The sequence below is a fragment of the Monodon monoceros genome, unplaced genomic scaffold, assembly GCF_005190385.1.
Source record: "Monodon monoceros isolate NGI ecotype Baffin Bay Population unplaced genomic scaffold, NGI_Narwhal_1 Super_Scaffold_18, whole genome shotgun sequence".
Lineage (NCBI taxonomy): Eukaryota > Metazoa > Chordata > Mammalia > Artiodactyla > Monodontidae > Monodon > Monodon monoceros.
Genome location: NW_021703774.1, coordinates 86,614,219 through 86,633,743, shown reverse-complemented (window position 1 = coordinate 86,633,743; position 19,525 = coordinate 86,614,219). Strand labels below are relative to the sequence as shown.

At 38.6% G+C, this 19,525-nt stretch overlaps 1 protein-coding gene across 2 annotated transcripts in view; it reads right to left on the bottom strand.

Moving 5' to 3' along the window:
• Nucleotides 1-19,525, bottom strand: part of VAV3 (vav guanine nucleotide exchange factor 3) — a 398,245-nt gene that overhangs the window by 310,417 nt on the left and 68,303 nt on the right. For both annotated transcript variants that reach the window (XM_029227383.1, XM_029227384.1), the window contains exon 2: nucleotides 3,758-3,874. In XM_029227383.1, the coding sequence (XP_029083216.1) occupies nucleotides 3,758-3,874 (117 nt within the window). The remainder of the gene's footprint in view (nucleotides 1-3,757; nucleotides 3,875-19,525) is intronic.

Below are 19,525 nucleotides of genomic sequence, written 5' to 3'. Positions count from 1 at the left end.
AACAATCCTGAGAGTCAGACTTAACCTCAAGGCCTCTCTCTGCTGACTCCTGAATGAGTTCAAGTTACTAAACTCATTCTCCATCCTTGCGTGATCTTTAACCAAAGTACACAAAGTGTTCAGAACTCTTCTAATTTTTGTTGCCATATGAGTTTGAATTAAAATCAATACCCTATTTTCAGTGGGTAAAGAGCTCAATACTAGAAATTAAAGTGAACACTGAAAGGCAAAATTATCATAAGCCCTTCTAGAGCACCCAAAATGTGTGCTCTTCATTATCTCATTAGTGAAAAGGAAAATTATCATTCATTCATGTTAACGCACGCAGTATCCTAAATATAACTCATGCAGTATCCTAAATCTTTCCTCTCTTTCTAAAGATAAAGTATAATTAGATTCCAAGTGACAGATCACTTGTGCTTTTTAATTTCATATGTTCCTTTGGTGTTTCTCCTGGGAGTTCATCCTTTTCCCTGAGCAAGCATCCACACAGGAGTGAGGTCCAAAACATAGGCAGCGGACAAGAAAAGCAGAGGGCTGGGAAGTCAGAAGCCCTGAGCGCCAGATCCTGCTCCGTCCCCAAGCAAGGAGAACTTGAAGTCACCATTTAACCTCCCCACCTCCCAGTTTCCTCATCTGAAAACTGGGAACACTTGCTTCCTTCCTTCACAAGACTATTATGAGAATCAAATGAGGTCAGTGATCTGAAACACTCTCCAAGCTTCAAAATGCTAAAAAAAAATTAGATACTGTTATTGCAATTAATATATTCCTAGGTGAAATGGTGCCAAGTATACATGGATCCTAGATTTACTATTTGTATGAATTAAGGCAGACAGGGAGCAGACAGATATTTTTCATTTTAAATTAATTGAAAAGATTTAATTATGCCTCAAGGAACAGAGAGAAACAAACTAACCTGTCTACATCCTGCTAAAATTGATATTCACAATCCCAGAAATTACTTAGTCTCTAAATTAGCAACCTATTCATTTTTTTTTAACTTAAAAATGTTAAACTGGGGCTCCCCTGGTGGCGCAGTGGTTGAGAGTCCGCCTGCCGATGCAGGGGACACGGGTTCGTGCCCCGGTCCGGGAAGATCCCACATGCCGCGGAGCGGCTAGGCCCGTGAGCCATGGCCACTGAGCTCACGCGTCCGGAGCCTGTGCTCTGCAACAGGAGAGGCCACAACAGTGAGAGGCCCGCATACCGCAAAAAAAAAATATTAAACTGCATGAATTGTCCAAGATCCATCACTTACAATCTAGGATTTGTAAATGGGGACAATACTAGAACCTACATGGTGGGACTGATACGAGAATTGAGTCAATACTTGCAAAGCACTTAGGCCCATGCTGGTCCAGTGTACTGGCTATGGGAATGTTTGCTCTGTTGTGCAGCAGTGGAGAACCAGTCAAATCTGGGGTCAATCCACTGCTCCAATCTCTACTAGATATGTGGATTTCAGACACAGGTTTGCTTATCTGTACAAGGAGGAAAATAATACTGGTACGTACACCTCGTAGGGTTGTTATAAGGATTAAAAAATATATTTGAAGATTGAAAAGATATCTGCTACATCAAAAGGGTTCAGTAAGTGGTGGCATTGGTGGTTTGGCTTAGAGATTATGTTTAGTAGCGATAATACTGGTAAATTATGAAACAGCCCCTTAACTTCTTTAATTTTCAGTTGTTCATTTAGGTCAAATACAGTTCGGAAGAGATAGCTGCACCAATCTTGGCAGTAGCAAAAATGTATGCAATTTTAAAGTGATAAATATAGGATTAAGTTCTATCCGCAACCCCAGGTTTAATTCTGTTTCAGACTTACCACTGCCAAAATATTTTAAGAAGCCAGAACTATGATTACCCATGAGAAGCATACGGTTAATTCCTTTATATTCAACTTTCTATAACCTCAACTCTCCTACAAAGCTTCCACTGTAGGAAGCTAGCATGCAATATTATTCCACTAAAACAAAGCCATGCATTTCTAAACAATTTTTATGACTTCACAGTCTTTGTCAACACCATTTTGTGCAAATTCGAACAAAAAAAAATGAAGAACTTTTTGAAAAGCTTTAAAAAGTAAGGACTTTTCTTTCATTTTTTCACTTCCCCAAAAGAGACGGAGGAAATAAAGGAAAATCAAAGAAGATTTTTTTTAAAAACTAGGAGGAATGGTCAAAGAACAGCAAAAGATATCTTTACAAGCTATTAAGGCATTTTTTCTGGGCCAACAGCTTAGAGGACTGTCCACTTCACCTGGGATTCTCTCTGATTGCTCTTTGTCTTCACGGCTTCACTTCATGGCCATAGACAAATGTGCCACCACTTCTTTACAAGGAGGCTTGGCTTTCAGTTCCTTGTAACTATCACCATATGTTATCCTCCATCACTTTTTTGGACCTCAAGACAACTAAATCACAGCTGGCCAGAGAAAGAGGAATCCTAAAAACCATATCCTTATACCCATTTCCTTTTGTACAGACTTCTAAGCGGGCAGGTGGTCTGATGATGGAGAAGACTGCTGAAGTCCAGATCACAAAGTGACCAAGAGCGAACCCACGCCTTCTTTCTCCCTGGGCAGGTTGGCTTCCCCATACTTGCTGCATGTCAGCATCAAATTTTTTACATTTCTGTTTCAAGTTTGTGCTATTTATTCCCATTGCCAAGCAAACTAATCCATTGCTTGCTTTTTATAATAAAAATATTACACTTAGAGGGGTGGGATAGGGTGGGTGGGAGAGAGGCTCAAGAGGGAGGGGATATGGGGATATACGTATGCATATGGCTGATTTACTTTGTTATATAACAGAAGCTAACACAGCATTGTGAAGCAATTATACTCCAATAAACATGTATAATAAAAACTATTACATCTTAAATATCAAATGAAGTGTCACTCTCAAACAGCCTTTTGATGAGATACTAGCACCTGAATTATCAGAGTAAGAGCAAACTTCTCAAGATCTTTTAGGTTTTTCCCTGCTTATTTTCATAATGCAATTATGACATCAGGGGTTACCTAACTGCCTGACTCTTTTATGGCTTCTCAGACACAAGAAGTTTAACTTTATGCCCAATCACTTCAAAATAAATGAATGTAACTTTTAAAAGCTTGATTTCTAACCTTTTACTTTTGATTCTTTTGAAAGGAAGTCACCTATTATACACAAGTGCTTGGTGTACATATAAGTAATAAGAGCAAACATTAAAACCAATTTACATGTGACAAATATCATTGAAATCTAACAATCTAACATATATCTGCTGAAATCCAAGCAATAGGAGTTACTCAACAATCTCAAACATTTCAGCGATTTCCTGTGTTCTGCAAGTCACCTACCCAAATGCCAAAACAGGCAACAGAACATTCTCAACTTCCAAAAATTAGAGGACTTTCAGGTTTGGAGAAGACTGGAGGGAAAGAATACTGGTCCTCAGTCACGACAGCCCAACGAACTATCTAAAAGATGGGAAATAGTAGTCCTGCCCTCCGAGATAACCAACAGGAAAAGTTACCTCTGGATAAAAAAATTCCCCTTATACTGCTTTAATTAAAAAAAATAGTAATTCTAATCTCATTTGGACAGTTGTTGCTATTATTTTTTTGGCTAAGCCACCTACATGTAAAATTTAACTACATAATGCAGATACCACTTCAGTCACATGTCCTACTTCAAGATAAGAAACAACAGTTATTTGATAAAATGTTCTTGAGTTTAAAAATACATAAAAAATAAAATGTAATTACCTTTCCAAAGTCACGGACATCAAACAGGTCAAACGCCTCAAAGAGTTCACTCTTTCTCATTCCAAACGTCTCGCAACAGGCCGTGAGGAATGTCCTTATGTTCTTCAAACAGAGAAACTGAGGAATGGGAAACAGCTATTAGTATATAGTGAATCATTCTGAATGCTACCTATCCTCTGTCACGCCCAGAATGCTGGGGAAATGCCAACGAAGAATCCATCCACTTTTCAGGTTGTTTTCAATTACTCCTTCATCAGTACTTAAATGATTACCCACTCTCTCCCAGGCACCAGTGACACAGCTGTGAACAAGGCAGACAGAAGTCTGCCCTCAGGATACTTACATCCTAATAAGAGGAGACAGACAAGAACAAACTCAGCAACAAAAACAAAAAAGTAAATATTTTTATTTTCATATGGTGATAAGTGCAATAGAGAAAAATAAAGCCAGGAGGAGGGATCAGGAGTGCTGGGTGAGGTGTGGGGAGCTTCAGCGAGATGGTTAGAGAAGGTGTCAGTGAGAAGGGGACAGATAAGCAGAAGAGATTTGAAAGTGGTAAAGAACCAACCATGCAGAATTACAGGACAGAGTATTCAGACTAAAGTAGCAACCCATGCCAAGGACCTGAGGCAGAAGCTTCTGAGGTTACGTCTGAGGAAGGGGCCAATGTGGGTAGAGCAGAGTGGATGACAAGGAGCAAGGCAGGAAGTGAGCTGGAAAGGCAATGAGGTCAGATGATGAAGGACCCTGTTGGACAGGCTTTTACTCTAAATGAGATGGGAAGTCATCGGAGGCCTGGGGACAGAGTCTGATATTTTAAAAGTTTTGTTTTTCTTTCTTTAAAAAAAATTTTATTGAGGTATAGTTGATTTAAAACTATACCTCAATAAAGTTTCAGGTGTACAACATAGTGATTCAAAATTTTTATAGATTATACTCCATTTAAAGTTAAAAAATACTGGCTGTATTCTGTGTGCTGTACAAGATATCCTTGCAGCTTATTTTTTTCTAATAATACTTAACTCTATATTAAAAATACTACTATTTCAACAAATGATCAACATAAAACATTTAAATGAAATTAGTTTTAGTGCTAAATCTTTGAAATCTAGTATACATTTTACACTTAACAGCATATCTCAATTCAGACTAGCCCCATTTCAAGTGTTCCATAGCCATACGTGGCTAGTTGCTGTCATACTGGACAGCACAGTCCTAGAGTTTCAAGTGCAGGTTTGTAAACAGGTCCCTCTCACATATACAAAATATGCACAGACATAGCAAGTACAAACTTTTAGCTGAGCTTTTAAGGCCCTCTATAACGTGCCCCACCATTGCAGTCAGGCTGTTCTCCTTGTTGGTGCTCGTTACTCCGTGTTCATTCCTGCCTCTATGCTTGAACTTTGTCATTCCTCTAGCCAATAAGCCTCTCTCTTTTCCCTTTTCTATTCTAACTCCCAGCCCAGCTACAGTTCCATCTCCTTCTGGACTGCAACAGTTCCTACTGCTCTTTCTTCAGAGCTTCTTTTTGTTGTTGTTGTTGTTTTGTTTTATTTTTTGAATATAGATCAAAAGGGGCTGGAGCAAGACTAGAGACAGTAATACCAGACAGGAAGCTATTACAATAATCTGGGTGAGAGACAGCCATGGGAAGTCCAGGTGTTCAATTTTGACTCTTAAATTTGAGATGCCTATTAGTCATCCAATGGGACACAGGGCAGCAGACAGCTGGATATACAAGTCTGGAGTTCAGGACACAGGTGTGTACTCCAGACTTAAATCTGAGAGTCTTTAGAGTATACAAAACATTTTTAACCATGATGTTATCTGAGATGACTTTGGGAGAAAGAAGAGGGGATGAGGGGACCTGGGGCCAGGTCATCTTAGATCAGGAAAAAAGGAGGGGCCCACAAAGGGGCAGAGAAAGAGGAACCAGTAAGGAAGGAGAACAACCAGGTGAACATGTTTTTCCTGAAGCCAGGTAAAGAAGGTGTTTCTAGGAAGAAGGGGTGATAAGCTGTGTCAGCTGCTGCTGCTGCTACTCAAATAAGATTTTGACCAGGTGCTGTCCTGGGAATCTGGCTGTGTGAAGGTTATGGGTGCACCTTGACAAAAGCAGGTTCCATGTGGAGGATGGGGGTGGGGAAAGGCTGAGCAGAGCAGCTTCAAGAGACAATGGGAAGAGAGAAAGTAAAGATAGAATATAGATTCTTAGGAGTTTTGCTGCAAAGGGGAACAGAGGATTGAGGAGGTAGTCAGAGAGAAAGAGGTCAAGGAAGGGCTTTTTAACAATGGAAGCTGTTACAACATGTTTCTATTTTGACAGGAATAACTTGATAGAGGGGAAAGATGGTCACGCAAGGGAGAGGGACAGTCGCCCAAAGGAAGTCCTTGAGTGGGCAAAGGAGAAGGGTCTGATGCTCAAGCAGAGAAACTGACCTTGAAGAACATGCTCAGCTCATCGATACTAACAGGGACAAGGGGGAAGGCAGACGCTATCACAACTTAGACAACCAACAGAATTTACTTTCAGTATCTAAAATGCAGATCCACCTACACATAGTACACACATATCCTGAAAGTGAATTTTGGAAATAGTAGTTGCAATGGCACATGTAAAAATAAAATTATTAACCTCCAATAAGTGAGAGATCTATTAGCTAATTATTGCATCTTTGCCTTTTTTTTTTTTTTAAAGCACTGTCAATATTTTATTTTGTTGTTCTGTTTTCCATCTTGGTTTGTTTTTTAATTTGCAGAAAGCACATTTTACTTCTACTTTGGAAAAATTCAGATTTTTCATGGCCTTAACCCAGACATAGTTTTACCCTTTACAGGAATCCTTCTTGAGGCTTAAGCATTTCAGGAGGGGTTAAAACCACAGGGGAAGCATCATAAACCCTTTGAAGTACAAAGGCAGCAGCCAAACTGCACATACAGTTACTGCGTTCATTTTAAAAAATTCATAAGAGACCTTTACAACACAGAACCACTCTACATGTAGCTCTTTCACATAGAATTGCTTATTTACAGATTAAAAGCCTTGCATTCTGCCAAGATAGACAATAATTACTCTCTTGGGGATTATGCAACATCTCTCTTGCAATATTTTTTACATAATTAAGTGCCCAACTCATAGCTCACCAAGGAACAAAGCATAATTGCACATGCTACCCTCTGAAGATTTCACACCAAACTCAAATTTTCCCCTGTATAGGAAAAACTACAGTAGACCTCCATTCAAGTGTTTTGATCATTAACTCAAAAAAGTATCATTACTGAAAGTAAAAAAAAAGAAAGAAATGTTGTCATTACTGTATGCATACAAGAGATGATTTAAAAACAGAACTTTCCTTCACTTCTAGAACCAATCTTAACCTTATTCGCCCCTTAACTAATTCAATTCTATTTAATTCCACAAATATTTACTGGATTTGAAGAACATCACTGGTATGCTCTCGCATTTCCAGGCAATCATCAAGTTTGGTCACCCCTTTATTTATGTATTTTTTCAGTCAACAGGTTTTGAATGCCTACAATGTTCCTGACACTGGAAATGCTAAAAATGAGTAAGACAAGCTTCTCTATTAATCACAGTTGGAAATTTTCATAGCTTTCCCAAAATTGGCTAATAACACTAGGATCACACTTCCCTTAATGGCTCTGTGCTAGTACAGGAACAGAGTTGAGGGAGTGGGCCCTAATGCCATCACAGAAGCCCTGGACAGAGCTGGACCTGTCAACCTGTCTGCCCACCTACCATCAGACTTTTGCTTTGTTTTCCTTACGTTGAACTTTCTCTTTTTCCAGTTTATTTTCTAAAATTTCAAACCAAAAGAAAAGTAGAAAGAATAGTACAATGAACACTCCATTTACACAACAACTGTAACATACTGCCATATGGGTTTCTGTGTGCCAACCATATCTCTATATATTTATAAAAATTCATATGTGAAAGTAAGTTCAGACACCATGGCACTTCACTCCTAAATAACTCAACATGCATCTCCTAGGAATGAGGATATTTTCCTAAATACCTACAACACCATTACCACCCCGAGAAGATAAACAACAATTCCATATTATTTCATATCCATTCCATGTCCAAATTTCATCAGTTACCTACCCCATGTCTTTTTTACACTATCCCACCCATCCACACCCAATCTAGGGATCAATTCAGTTTTACCCATTATATTTGGTTGCTTAATTTTGCAGTATCTTTTAATCTAAAAATCCTGCTGCCTTTTTTTTTTTTTTTTTAATGACACTGTCTTTTGGAAGAGTCCAGACCTAGGTATCTTATAGAATGTCCCGCATTCGGCATTTGTCAGATTATTTCCTCATGGTATCATTAAACTTATTTCCCCATCACTTATATTTCCTATGAACCAAAGCTAAGTCAAGATACAAGTTAAACAATTTTGGAAAAAATATTTTATACTGTGAACTTCATAGTCCATCATATCAGAAGATAAAAAATTTAGGGTAACCCATTATTACTGATGCTAGGCTTGATTACTTGGTTAAGATGGTTATTGTCACATCTCTCTATTGTAAAGGTACATGTTCCCCTTTACATTAATAAAGCCTGGGGGTGATAATTTGTTACCATGTGGCTGTCCTATTTCCCAATAATTTTTCACCATAGACTTAGCATCCACTGATAACCCTTGCTTTGATTATTCCATTTGGGACTGCAAAATTCTATCATTCCTTCCACATTTATTAGCTGGTATTCTCACCTAAAGACAAGCTTCCCCTGCCCTCCACCCTCCTTTTTTAATCTTTGTTTGTGTAATAATTAATTGCCATCATTATTCTTTTTGATGTTCATATTGTCCCAAATTTGGCCACTGGGGGTCTCTTCTGTGACCTTTTGATGACTCCATTAGTCTGTTTTCTTACATCAAGCTGTCCCAGGCCTACATCATATTTTCTCTGCCCAAGTTCTGTAATCAGCCATTTCTCCAAACAGTTCCGTTTCAATTTATATGGTAAATGGTAGTATTTAGAAAACAAAGGCTGAGCATCAGACTACTCGCAAATGACATGAGCCAATTATATCAAATGAACCAGTAACTCCACCCTTTGCTTAAGCAATCTGTCACTTGCAACAGAAAGAGTTAATGTAAACAAGAATGGCCTAATTGATCTTCAAAATACCTCTCCAAATCCTATCATTTTCTTTATGGAATACCTAATAAGCAAACTCTTATCTCACTTTGTTAAGAAAGAGAAAACTTGAATTCACCGAAGACTGGTGAACAGAGAGTTTCTTTCCGCCTAGGGATGTTGTTGGTGTTTTGACAAGCTGATAGTCCTTTGTAGCATCCGCAGCAGCTTAAAACCTTCGGTGTTCAGACCCGATGCACAAAGACAGATACACCTCATTATTTCAGTTCATAACCCTACCTTACGTTTGACCAAAGATTATGTAACTTTGCTAAATCACCTAGTTGATTTATAAGAGAGAACTTTAGGATTTTTTAGAATTTAGGATTAGGATTTTAAAAACCAGAATTAAATAACTCTAGGGTTTTTTAAATATTAAATATATCCACACATGATAGTTACCAAAATCAAGGACACACAACAGGTCTAAATAGCATTTTTTCTCTTAACAGATATTAATGAGTTGCCTTTTATGAAGTTTCATAAAACGTCATAAAACATCGCCCCCCTCAATTGGGTACTTATTTATTCATTTAATGCGGTCAACCAGTGCTTGACAGTAGGTTGTTTTTCCTTTTTTAAATTTTTATTTATTTATTTTTGGCTGCATTAGGTCTTCGTTGCTGCACGCAGGCTTTCTTTAGTTGCGTTAAGCGGGGCCTACTCTTCATTGTGGTGCTCGAGCTTCCCATTGTGGTGGCCTCTCTTGTTATGGAGCACAGGCTCTAGGCACGCGGGCTTCAGTAGTTGCAGCATGTGGGCTCAGTAATTGTAGCTCGTGGGCTCTAGAGCCCAGGCTCAGTAGTTGTGGCGCACGGGCTTAGTTGCTCCAAGGCATGTGGGATCTTCCCGGACCAGGGATAGAACCTGTGTCCCCTGCACTGATGGGCAGATTCTTAACCACTGCACCACCAGGGAAGCCTGGTTAATTGAATGAAACTGCCAAGAACTGGGTATTCTTAAAAAAAAATAATATGACCCAAACTCTGCCCTCAGAAGAGATATTGTAGTCCGGCTAAGTGTACAGACAAGTGAACACGGAGTTACATAACAACATGTCAAATGCTATGAAGACGACATTCAAAGGTCCCTCGGGAGTCCTGGAGTATCAGAGACAGCCTTCTGGAGTAAGCGATCAAGGATGACTCCCACTCACTGCAGGGTGAGTGGGAGTCAGCCACAAAAAGAGGGGGAGTGGTTGATGTTCAGGGAGCAGAAGGGAAAGTGCCAGACTTGGGGTGTGAGGGCGTCCAGGTAAACGGCACAGGATGGCATGAGGATGAGACAAGACAGAGCATGGACTGGTGGGGGCGGGGGAAGGGGTTCAGAATGGACACAACCCTCTCGGGGGCAGTGAGAGCAGGGCTGGACAGCGGAGCTGGGACTTACTGAGCAAGCCCAAGGGATGTGGGCTTTATCCTAGAAGAAACATTGAGGTTTTTAAATAGGAGAGTTGGAATTCTCAGTTTTGCATTGTATGACTACTGTAGTCATTTTTGAGTGTTTGCTATGTACCAAGCTCTATGCTAAATGTTTATGTCTTTTCATCCTCACAACACCTCAATCAGGAAAGTTTTATTTTTTTTTCTTTCGTATATACAGAGGCTTAGATATTTACCCAACTTTATATAACTGCATATGCCAAAGTAATGGAGTCATAATTCAAATCCAGACATTCTGGCTACAGAGCCTATATCCTTATCTACTCTGTTATACTAGCTCCATTTTGAAGTGTGTAGAATTAACCGTTTTTCTTTTCTCTTTATTAAGGAGATTATTTGGGGTAGATAAGACAAGAATAGGATGCTGTCATATTCACTTAAGGAAAAAAATCATGGTGATTTGGACTAGGATGGTAGAAGGAGAAAGGGAAAGAACTCTATAAGGTAATATGGAAAGGAAATACCTGGTAACTGATTGAATATGGGTGGGGTGAAGGGAGTGAGGGAGAAAAGAAGAATTAAGAATCATACCCAGAGCTCTGTCCTCAACACTGCAAGGACACTGCGGGTGTTCCCTGAAAATGGTAACTTAGCAAGTTAGGGAACAGGGTATGTGGAAAGGGGCCACAAATTGAGTCAATTAATTCTTGTCTTTATCTGAAAAGGCCTGGTAAGGAGACACTCCACAGCCTCTGTCTCAGGTATATCCAGTGACAAGTAACACATTCTAATATAGCCCACAGTCTTCAGCCACCATGCTCACCCTCTCTGCTCCTTCAGAAATTCATCAACAGCTTGCTTATTTATTACGGGTTGAAAAGCACTCAATAAAGACACAGAAAACCTTCAAAGAAGAAAGCTTAACACGTTCAAGGTCTGAGACACCCTGAAAATTATACATCAGGCCAGAGCTCTCTAGGTTAGAAAATGTTTCATAACCAAATAGCTATCACAACAGAAGAAGCTAATTGGCTTTTCACGGCCCTGCCTCTTAATCTTAGCACTTCAATGCTAGTGATACTGATGTTACAGAAAGGAAACATTTAAAGGTCAGGCTGCTAAAGTTCACTATAAAACGCTTAAAAACTCTCTCTTCCCTCTACTCCTTTTATAAAGTATATGGTTTCCTTTCCCTCTATGTGTGTAGAAACCATTTTGACTTTTCTCAACAATATGAATGCAAACAGGATCGCTTCCCTTTTTTATTTGAAAGAATAAACATGTACTTCTCTAAAATTGTTGGCAATAATGGTCTAAAGTTAACTGAGGCTACGTAACAGGAAAAACCTCCACAGCTTAGGAAATGAGTTATTTCCATCTCAGCTGAGAAATGGTATCTTGTGGGAAGGTCGACAATTTCTAATACAGCTTCACAACCCTGCAGACATGCTGACTTACTATAATTTTCATAGGAACCACCAACAGCCAGGCTGTCAGATAAGGAAGTCTTCAGGGTCTCATTTCATGGTGGGCCACTCATCTCATTTGAAGGAAAGTCTCTGAATTTGAGATTTTGGCATAATTCAAATTATGAGTGGCCATTAACAGGCTGATTGACAGTTTTGAAGGCACAGAAGAGACCACGATGAAGCTCATCAACAAATATTAAGGTACAAGGACAGCTTTCCTTCTTAGCTGAGCCTCTGTGCAGACTTACTCAAGCCTCTGCCTAGTACCCCTGTCAGATTCTAACTCCTCCTAACTGCTCACCTTTTGTAGAACTAGCAGGCAGAAAGGCATGGAAGGGAAATATTAAGAAATCAAGTTTCTCCCCTTACTGGGGTTTTCTACCTCTATCCCTTTTGCCATATCTTCCCCTCTCCCTCTACATCTGTCTTTTAAAATTAGGTCAGCTAAATCTTACATCTTTTGGAAAATTTTTTTAAAAAAGAAAGAAAAGAAGAATAATTTTTATTTGTATGAGGACCTCATTTGTCCCTTTCGCTTGTGAGTTAGTAGGTCCCCATAGAAGAGGCATCATCACCATTGTTCTACGAAGAAATCATATCTACAGATGCCTTCTGAATAATTATAAAATAATTATGCTGAACTCAGCATCAATTCAGGACTGCACAATATCTTGAGTTTTCCTCTTGATCCTATTATTACAAATAAATGAAGACCTTAAAGGACACTCAGGAAGAAGACCAGAAATGGAGAAGGACCTTTTCTTAGCTCCAATTTTGCACACAAGTCCCTAAACTAAAACTGCCATATTTTCAGTAAACTAAAAGCCAATATTTCTACTTTGATTATTGTCCAGGCTTTGATTATTGTCCAGAGGATAAAATTTTTTTAATCAAAAATATAATAATTTAATAACGTAAATTTACAGGGTTTTTTTTTGGATTCTCACAAAAATTCTTTATGATAGAGTAGATACAATTCTTATTTTACACACAAAGAAATCATTACTTAAAGAAGTGAATTGACTATCTCAATATATAAGCAGCAAGTGTCAGCATACAGACTTTTTTTTTGAATTTTTGAATTTTATTTTTTTTTTATACAGCAGTTTCTTATTAGTTATCCATTTTATACACATCAGTGTATACATGTCAATCCCAATATCCCAATTCATCACACCACCACCTCCACCCCCCCCGCCGCTTTCCCCCCTTGGTGTCCATACATTTGTTCTCTACATCTGTGTCTCAACTTCTGCCTTTCAAACTGGTTCATCTGTACCATTTTTCTAAGTTCCACATATATGCGATAATATACGATATTTGTTTTTCTCCTTCTGGTTTACTTCACTCTGTATAACAGTCTCTAGATCCATCCACGTCTCAACAAATGACTCAATTTCGTTCCTTCTTATGGCTGAGTAATATTCCATTGTATATATGTACCACATCTTCTTTATCCATTCGTCTGTTGATGGGCATTTAGGTTGCTTCCATAACCTGGCTATTGTAAATAGTGCTGCAATGAACATTATGGTACATGACTCTTTTGAATTATGGTTTTCCATAATTCCCAGGGTATATACCCAGTAGTGGGATTGCTGGGTCATATGGTAATTCTATTTTTAGTTTTTTAAGGAACCTCCATACAGTTCTCCATAGTGGCTGTATCAATTTACATTCCCACCAACAGTCCCTTTTCTCCACACCCTCTCCAGCATTTGCTGTTTGTAGATTTTCCGATGATTCCCATTCTAACTGGTGTGATGTGATACCTCATTGTAGTTTTGATTTGCATTTCTCTAATAATTAGTGATGTTGAGCAGCTTTTCATGTGCTTCTTTGCCATCTGTATGTCTTCTTTGGAGAAATGTCTATTTAGGTCTTCTGCCCATTTTTGGATTGGGTTGTTTGCTTTTTTAATATTGAGCTGCATGAGCTGTTTATATATTTTGGAGATTAATCCTTTGTCTGTTGATTCGTTTGCAAATATTTTCTCCCATTCTGAGGGCTGTCTTTTTGTCTTGTTTGTGGTTTCCTTTGCTGTGCAAAAGCTTTTAAGTTTCATTAGGTCCCATTTGTTTATTTTTGTTTTTATTTCCATTACTCTAGGAGGTAGATGCAAAAATATCTTGCTGTGATTTATGCCAAAGAGTGTTCTTCCTATGTTTTCCTCGAAGAGTTTTATACTGTCCAGTCTTACATTTAGGTCTCTAATCCATTTTGAGTTTATTTTTGTGTATGGTGCTAGGGAGTGTTCTAATTTCATTCTTTTACATGTAGCTGTCCAGTTTTCCCAGCACCAGTTATTGAAGAGACTGTCTTTTCTCCATTGTATATCCTTGCCTCCTTTGTCATAGATTAGTTGACCGTAGGTGCATGGGTTTATCTCTGGGCTTTCTATCTTGTTCCATTGATCTATGTTTCTGTTTTTGTGCCAGTACCATATTGTCTTGATTACTGTAGCTTTGTAGTACAGTATGAAGTCAGGGAGTCTGATTCCTCCAGCTCTGCTTTTTTCCCTCAAGACTGCTTTGGCTATTCAGGGTCTTTTGTGTCTCCATACAAATTTTAAGATTTTTTGTTCTGGCTCTGTAAAAACTGCCAGTGGTAATTTGATAGGGATTGCATTGAATCTGTAGATTGCTTTGGGTAGTATGGTCATTTTCACAATATCGATTCTTCCAATCCAAGAACATGGTATATCTCTCCAACTGTTGGTATCATCTTTAATTTCTTTCATCAGTGTCTTATAGTTTTCTGCATACAGGTCTTTTGTCTCTCTAGGTACGTTTATTCCTAGGTATTTTATTCTTTTTGTTGCAATGGTAAATGGGAGTGTTTCCTTAATTTCTCTTTCTGATTTTTCATCATTAGTATATAGGAATGCAAGAGATTTCTGTGCATTAATTTTGTATCCTGCAACTTTACCAAATTCATTGATTAGCTCTAGTAGTTTTCTGGTAGCATCTTTAGGATTCTCTATGTATAGTATCATGTCATCTGCAAACAGTGACAGTTTTATTTCTTCTTTTCGAATCTGTATTCCTTTTATTTCTTTTTCTTCTCTGATTGCCGTGGCTTGGACTTCCAAAACTATGTTGAATAACAGTGGTGAGAGTGGACATCCTTGTCTTGTTCCTGACCTTAGGGGAAATGCTTTCAGTTTTTCACCATTCAGAAGGATGTTTGCCGTGGGTTTGTCGTATATGGCCTTTATTATGTTGAGGTAGGTTCCCTCTATGTCCACTTTCTGGAGAGTTTTTATCATAAATGGGTGTTGAATTTTGTCAAAAGATTTTTCTGCATCTATTGAGATGATCATATGGTATTTCTTTTTCAATTTGTTAATATGGTGTATCACATTAATTGATTTGCATATATTGAAGAATCCCTGCATCCCTGGGATAAATCCCACTTGATCATGGTGCATGATCCTTTAATGTGTTGCTGGATTCTGTTTGCTAGTATTTTGTTGAGGATTTTTGCATCTATATTCATCAGTGATATTGGTCTGTAATTTTCTTTTCTGGTAGTATCTTTGTCCGGTTTTGGTAGCAGGGTGATGGTGGCCTCACAGAATTAGTTTGGGAGTGTTCCTTCCTCTGCAATATTCTGGAAGAGTTTGAGAAGGATGGGTGTTATCTCTTCTCTAAATGTTTGATAGAATTCACCTGTGAAGCCATCTGGTCCTGGACTTTTGTTTGCTGGAAGATTTTTAATCACAGTTTCAATTTCAGTGCTTGTGATTGGTCTGTTCATATTTTCTATTTATTCCTGGTTCAGTCTTAGAAGGTTATAACTTTCTAAGAATTTGTCCATTTCTTCCAGGTTGTCCATTTTATTGGCATAGAGTTGCTTGTAGTAGTCTCTTAGGATGCTTTGTATTTCTGCAGTGTCTGTTGTAACTTCTCCTTTTTCACTTTTAATTTTACTGATTTGAGTCCTCTCCCTCTTTTCCTTGATGAGTCTGGCTAATGGTTTATCAATTTCATTTATCTTCTCAAAGAACCAGCTTTTAGTTTTATTGATCTTTGCTACTGGTTTGTTTCTATTTCATTTATTTCTGCTCTGATCTTTATGATTTCTTTCCTTCTGCTAACTTTGGGTTTTGTTTCTTCTTCTTTCCCTAGTTCCTTTAGGTGTAAGTTTAGATTGTTTATTTGAAATTTTTCTTATTTCTTGGGGTAGGCTTGTATAGCTATAAACTTCCCTCTTAGAACTGCCTTTGCTGCATCCCATAGGTTTTGGATCATCGTGTTTTCATTGTCATTTGTCTCTAGGTATTTTTTGATTTCCTCTTTGATTTCTTCAGTGATCTCTTGGTTATTTAGTAACGTATTGTTTAGCCTCCATGTGTCTGTGTTTTTTACATTTTTTTCCGTGTAATTCATTTCTAATCTCATAGCATTGTGGTCAGAAAAGATGCTTGATATGATTTCAATTTTCTTAAATTTACTGAGGCTTGATTTCTGACCCAAGATGTGATCTATCCTGAAGAATGTTCTGTGAGCACTTGAGAAGAAAGTGTAATCTGCTGTTTCTGGATGGAATGTCCTATAAATAGCAATTAAATCTATCTGGTCTACTGTGTCGTTTAAAGCTTGTGTTTCCTTATTAATTTTCTGTTTGGATGATCTCTCCATTGGTGTAAGCGAGGTGTTAAAGTCCCCCACTATTACTGTGTTACTGTCAATTTCCTCTTTTATAGCTGTTAGCAGTTGCCTTATGTATTGGGGTGCTCCTATGTTGGGTGCGTATATATTTATAATTGTTATCTCTTCTTTTTGGATTGATCCCCTTGATCATTATGTAGTGTCCTTCCTTGTCTCTTGTAACATTCTTTATTTTAAACTCTATTTTATCTGATATGGGTATTGCTACTCCAGTTTTCTTTTGATTTCTATTTGCATGGAATATCTTTTTCCATCCCCTCACTTTCAGTCTGTATGTGTCCCTAGGTCTGAAGTGGGTCTCTTGTAGACAGCATATATATGGGTCTTGTTTTTGTATCCATTCAGCAAGCCTGTGTCTTTTGGTTGGAGCATTTAATCCATTCACATTTAAGGTAATTATCGATATGTATGTTCCTATGACGATTTTCTTAATTGTTCTGGGTTTGTTTTTGTAGGTCCTTTTCTTCTCTTGCGTTTACCACTTAGAGAAGTTCCTTTAGCATTTGTTGTAGAGCTGGTTTGGTGGTGCTGAATTCTCTTCGCTGTTGCTTGTCTGTAAAGCTTTTGATTTCTCCTTTGAATCTGAATGAGATCCTTGCTGGGTAATCTTGGTTGTAGATTCTTCCCTTTAAGCACTTTAAGTATATCATGCCACCCCCTTCTGGCTTGTAGAATTTCTGCTGAGAAATCAGCTGTTAACCTTATGGGAGTTCCCTTGTATGTTATTTGTCATTTTTCCCTTGCTGCTTTCAATAATTTTTCTTTGTCTTTAATTTTTGCCAATTCGATCATGATGTGTCTTGACGTGTTTCTCCTTGGATTTATCCTGTATGGGACTCTCTGTGCTTCCTGGACTTGGGTGGCTATTTCCTTTCCCATGTTAGGGAAGTTTTCGACTATAATCTCTTCAAATATTTTCTCAGGTCCTTTCTCTCTCTCTTCTCCTTCTGGGACCCCTATAGTGCGAATGTTGTTGTGTTTAATGTTGTCCCAGAGGTCTCTTAGGCTGTCTTCATTGCTTTTCATTCTTTTTTCTTTATTCTGTTCTGCAGCAGTGAATTCCACCATTCTGTCTTCCAGGTCACTTATCCATTCTTCTGCCTCAGTTATTCTGCTACTGATTCCTTCTAGTGTAGTGTTCATTTCAGTTTTTGTATTGTTCATCTCTGTTTGTTTGTTCTTTAATTCATCTAGGTCTTTGTTAAACATTTCTTGCATCTTCTCCATCTTTGCCTCCATTCTTTTTCCGAGGTCCTGGATCATCTTCACTATCATTATTCTGAATTCTTTTTCTGGAAGGTTGCCTATCTCCACTTCATTTAGTTGTTTTTCTGGGGTTTTATCTTGTTCCTTCATCTGGTACATAGCCCTCTGCCTTTTCATCTTGTCTATCTTCCTGTGAATGTCAGGTTTTGTTTTTTTTTTTCATTTTCTCCAATGATGAGGCAATTTTATGGATTATATGTAAATACTGAAATGATTAAGCTCATATGTGTAGTGCTAAGTTGTAAAAACACGTGCATCCTACATACCCTGTAGCACCTGGTTCACACCTGTGATAATAAGTATCTTGACTATATCTGTTTGCCCAACTATTGCTACATGAAATAAACATTTTTGAGATCAGAGACTACATTTATTTCACCTATGTATCCCCACAGCTTTTATAACAGAAACATTTTTTAATAAATTGATGCATGAATGATGATGCAGTTTATCTGCATAAAAGAATAAATAATCATCATTCCTTGGTAGCCAGCGAACTCATACTGAAATTTTACATTAAACTGTCACTGTATCCTCTTACTTACATGTTAATATATCAATATATCTTCATTATTAAATTACCTCAAAAGCCTTTTTAGAAGTTAGTGATGTTCATAATTATAAATAAAATAAACACTTTAAATTATTAAGCAGTTTTGTTCATAAGCATCATCTGGGTGGCCAGCCCAGATGATGGTGTATAATTCAGTGGTGGCCTGCTAACTGATTTTCAAACAGCATCTTTAATCCTCCTTATGTTTTTCTAGTCTTTGCACTAGAAAACTGAATGGCTGAGAAGTACAGAGGTCAAAATTAGCCTATTTTACTGTGTTCATTAACCTGCTAATGAAAGCAATACCTGCTATGGCCTTTAATAAGAAAAAGTAACACTCAACCACATTGTTACCTGGAACACAGCTAGTCTAAAGCACATTAAAAATGGCCCAATCCACATTCCAGAGAAGCCTGGCTTACAAGGTTCCCTCTTGTGGGTACAGAAAAACAGGTATTTCTTTCTGCAGAGGCCACTAAGTGACAGTAGAACGCAATAGCTAAACGTCAGAATTTTGATATTGGTAGGAGGAGTCACAGCAATAGTACCAGTGACAGCAATACCAGTAGAATGGAAGTCGTGGTTGTGGTAGGAGTGGCAGTGATGGTGGAATCAGCTGCACAGCCAAGGAAGCCACTCCCTGTGAAGCAGGGAGTGAGAGCCACCATGACTGGGTTACCCCAGAAGGCAGGCAGCTGAGGTGGGTCCTCACTAGAAACAACACTCAAAATGAGGAAAAGTCCTATGGTACACAAATTTGTGCTGCTTTTGGAGATGAGCCTTGGAAATCCATTAATCCAGAGAATGGGAATAAAGTTTAGTGTGAGTCTGATCTAAAAGAAAAAAAGAGCTGTATGCAAACAGAAACAAGGAGGTCTGACTGCAAACACCTCACCTCATGCATCACCCCGTACAGACAGCCACCCGGGGAGGCAGCCACAGAACTCCCCACATTTCACCCAAGCACAACTGAGGAGTCCCCACCTCCCTACTCTCTGTGCCTGGACCCATTGCTGCCTGCACACCACCCCTTGCTCCCCGGCACAGCCAGAGCAGGACTGAGTAGCGGGAGACACCAAAGGGAAGGAAAGAGTGGAGGGGCAAGCGAGCCTGTGTCTCTCCCTCCTCATTCCCTCTACCCTTGATTCCATGGACTAGGTACTATCATAATTGCCACTTACGGATGAGGTGACTGAGGCACAGAGAGTAAAATAATTGGCTCTAGGGCACATGGTCAGTAAGTCAGAGAG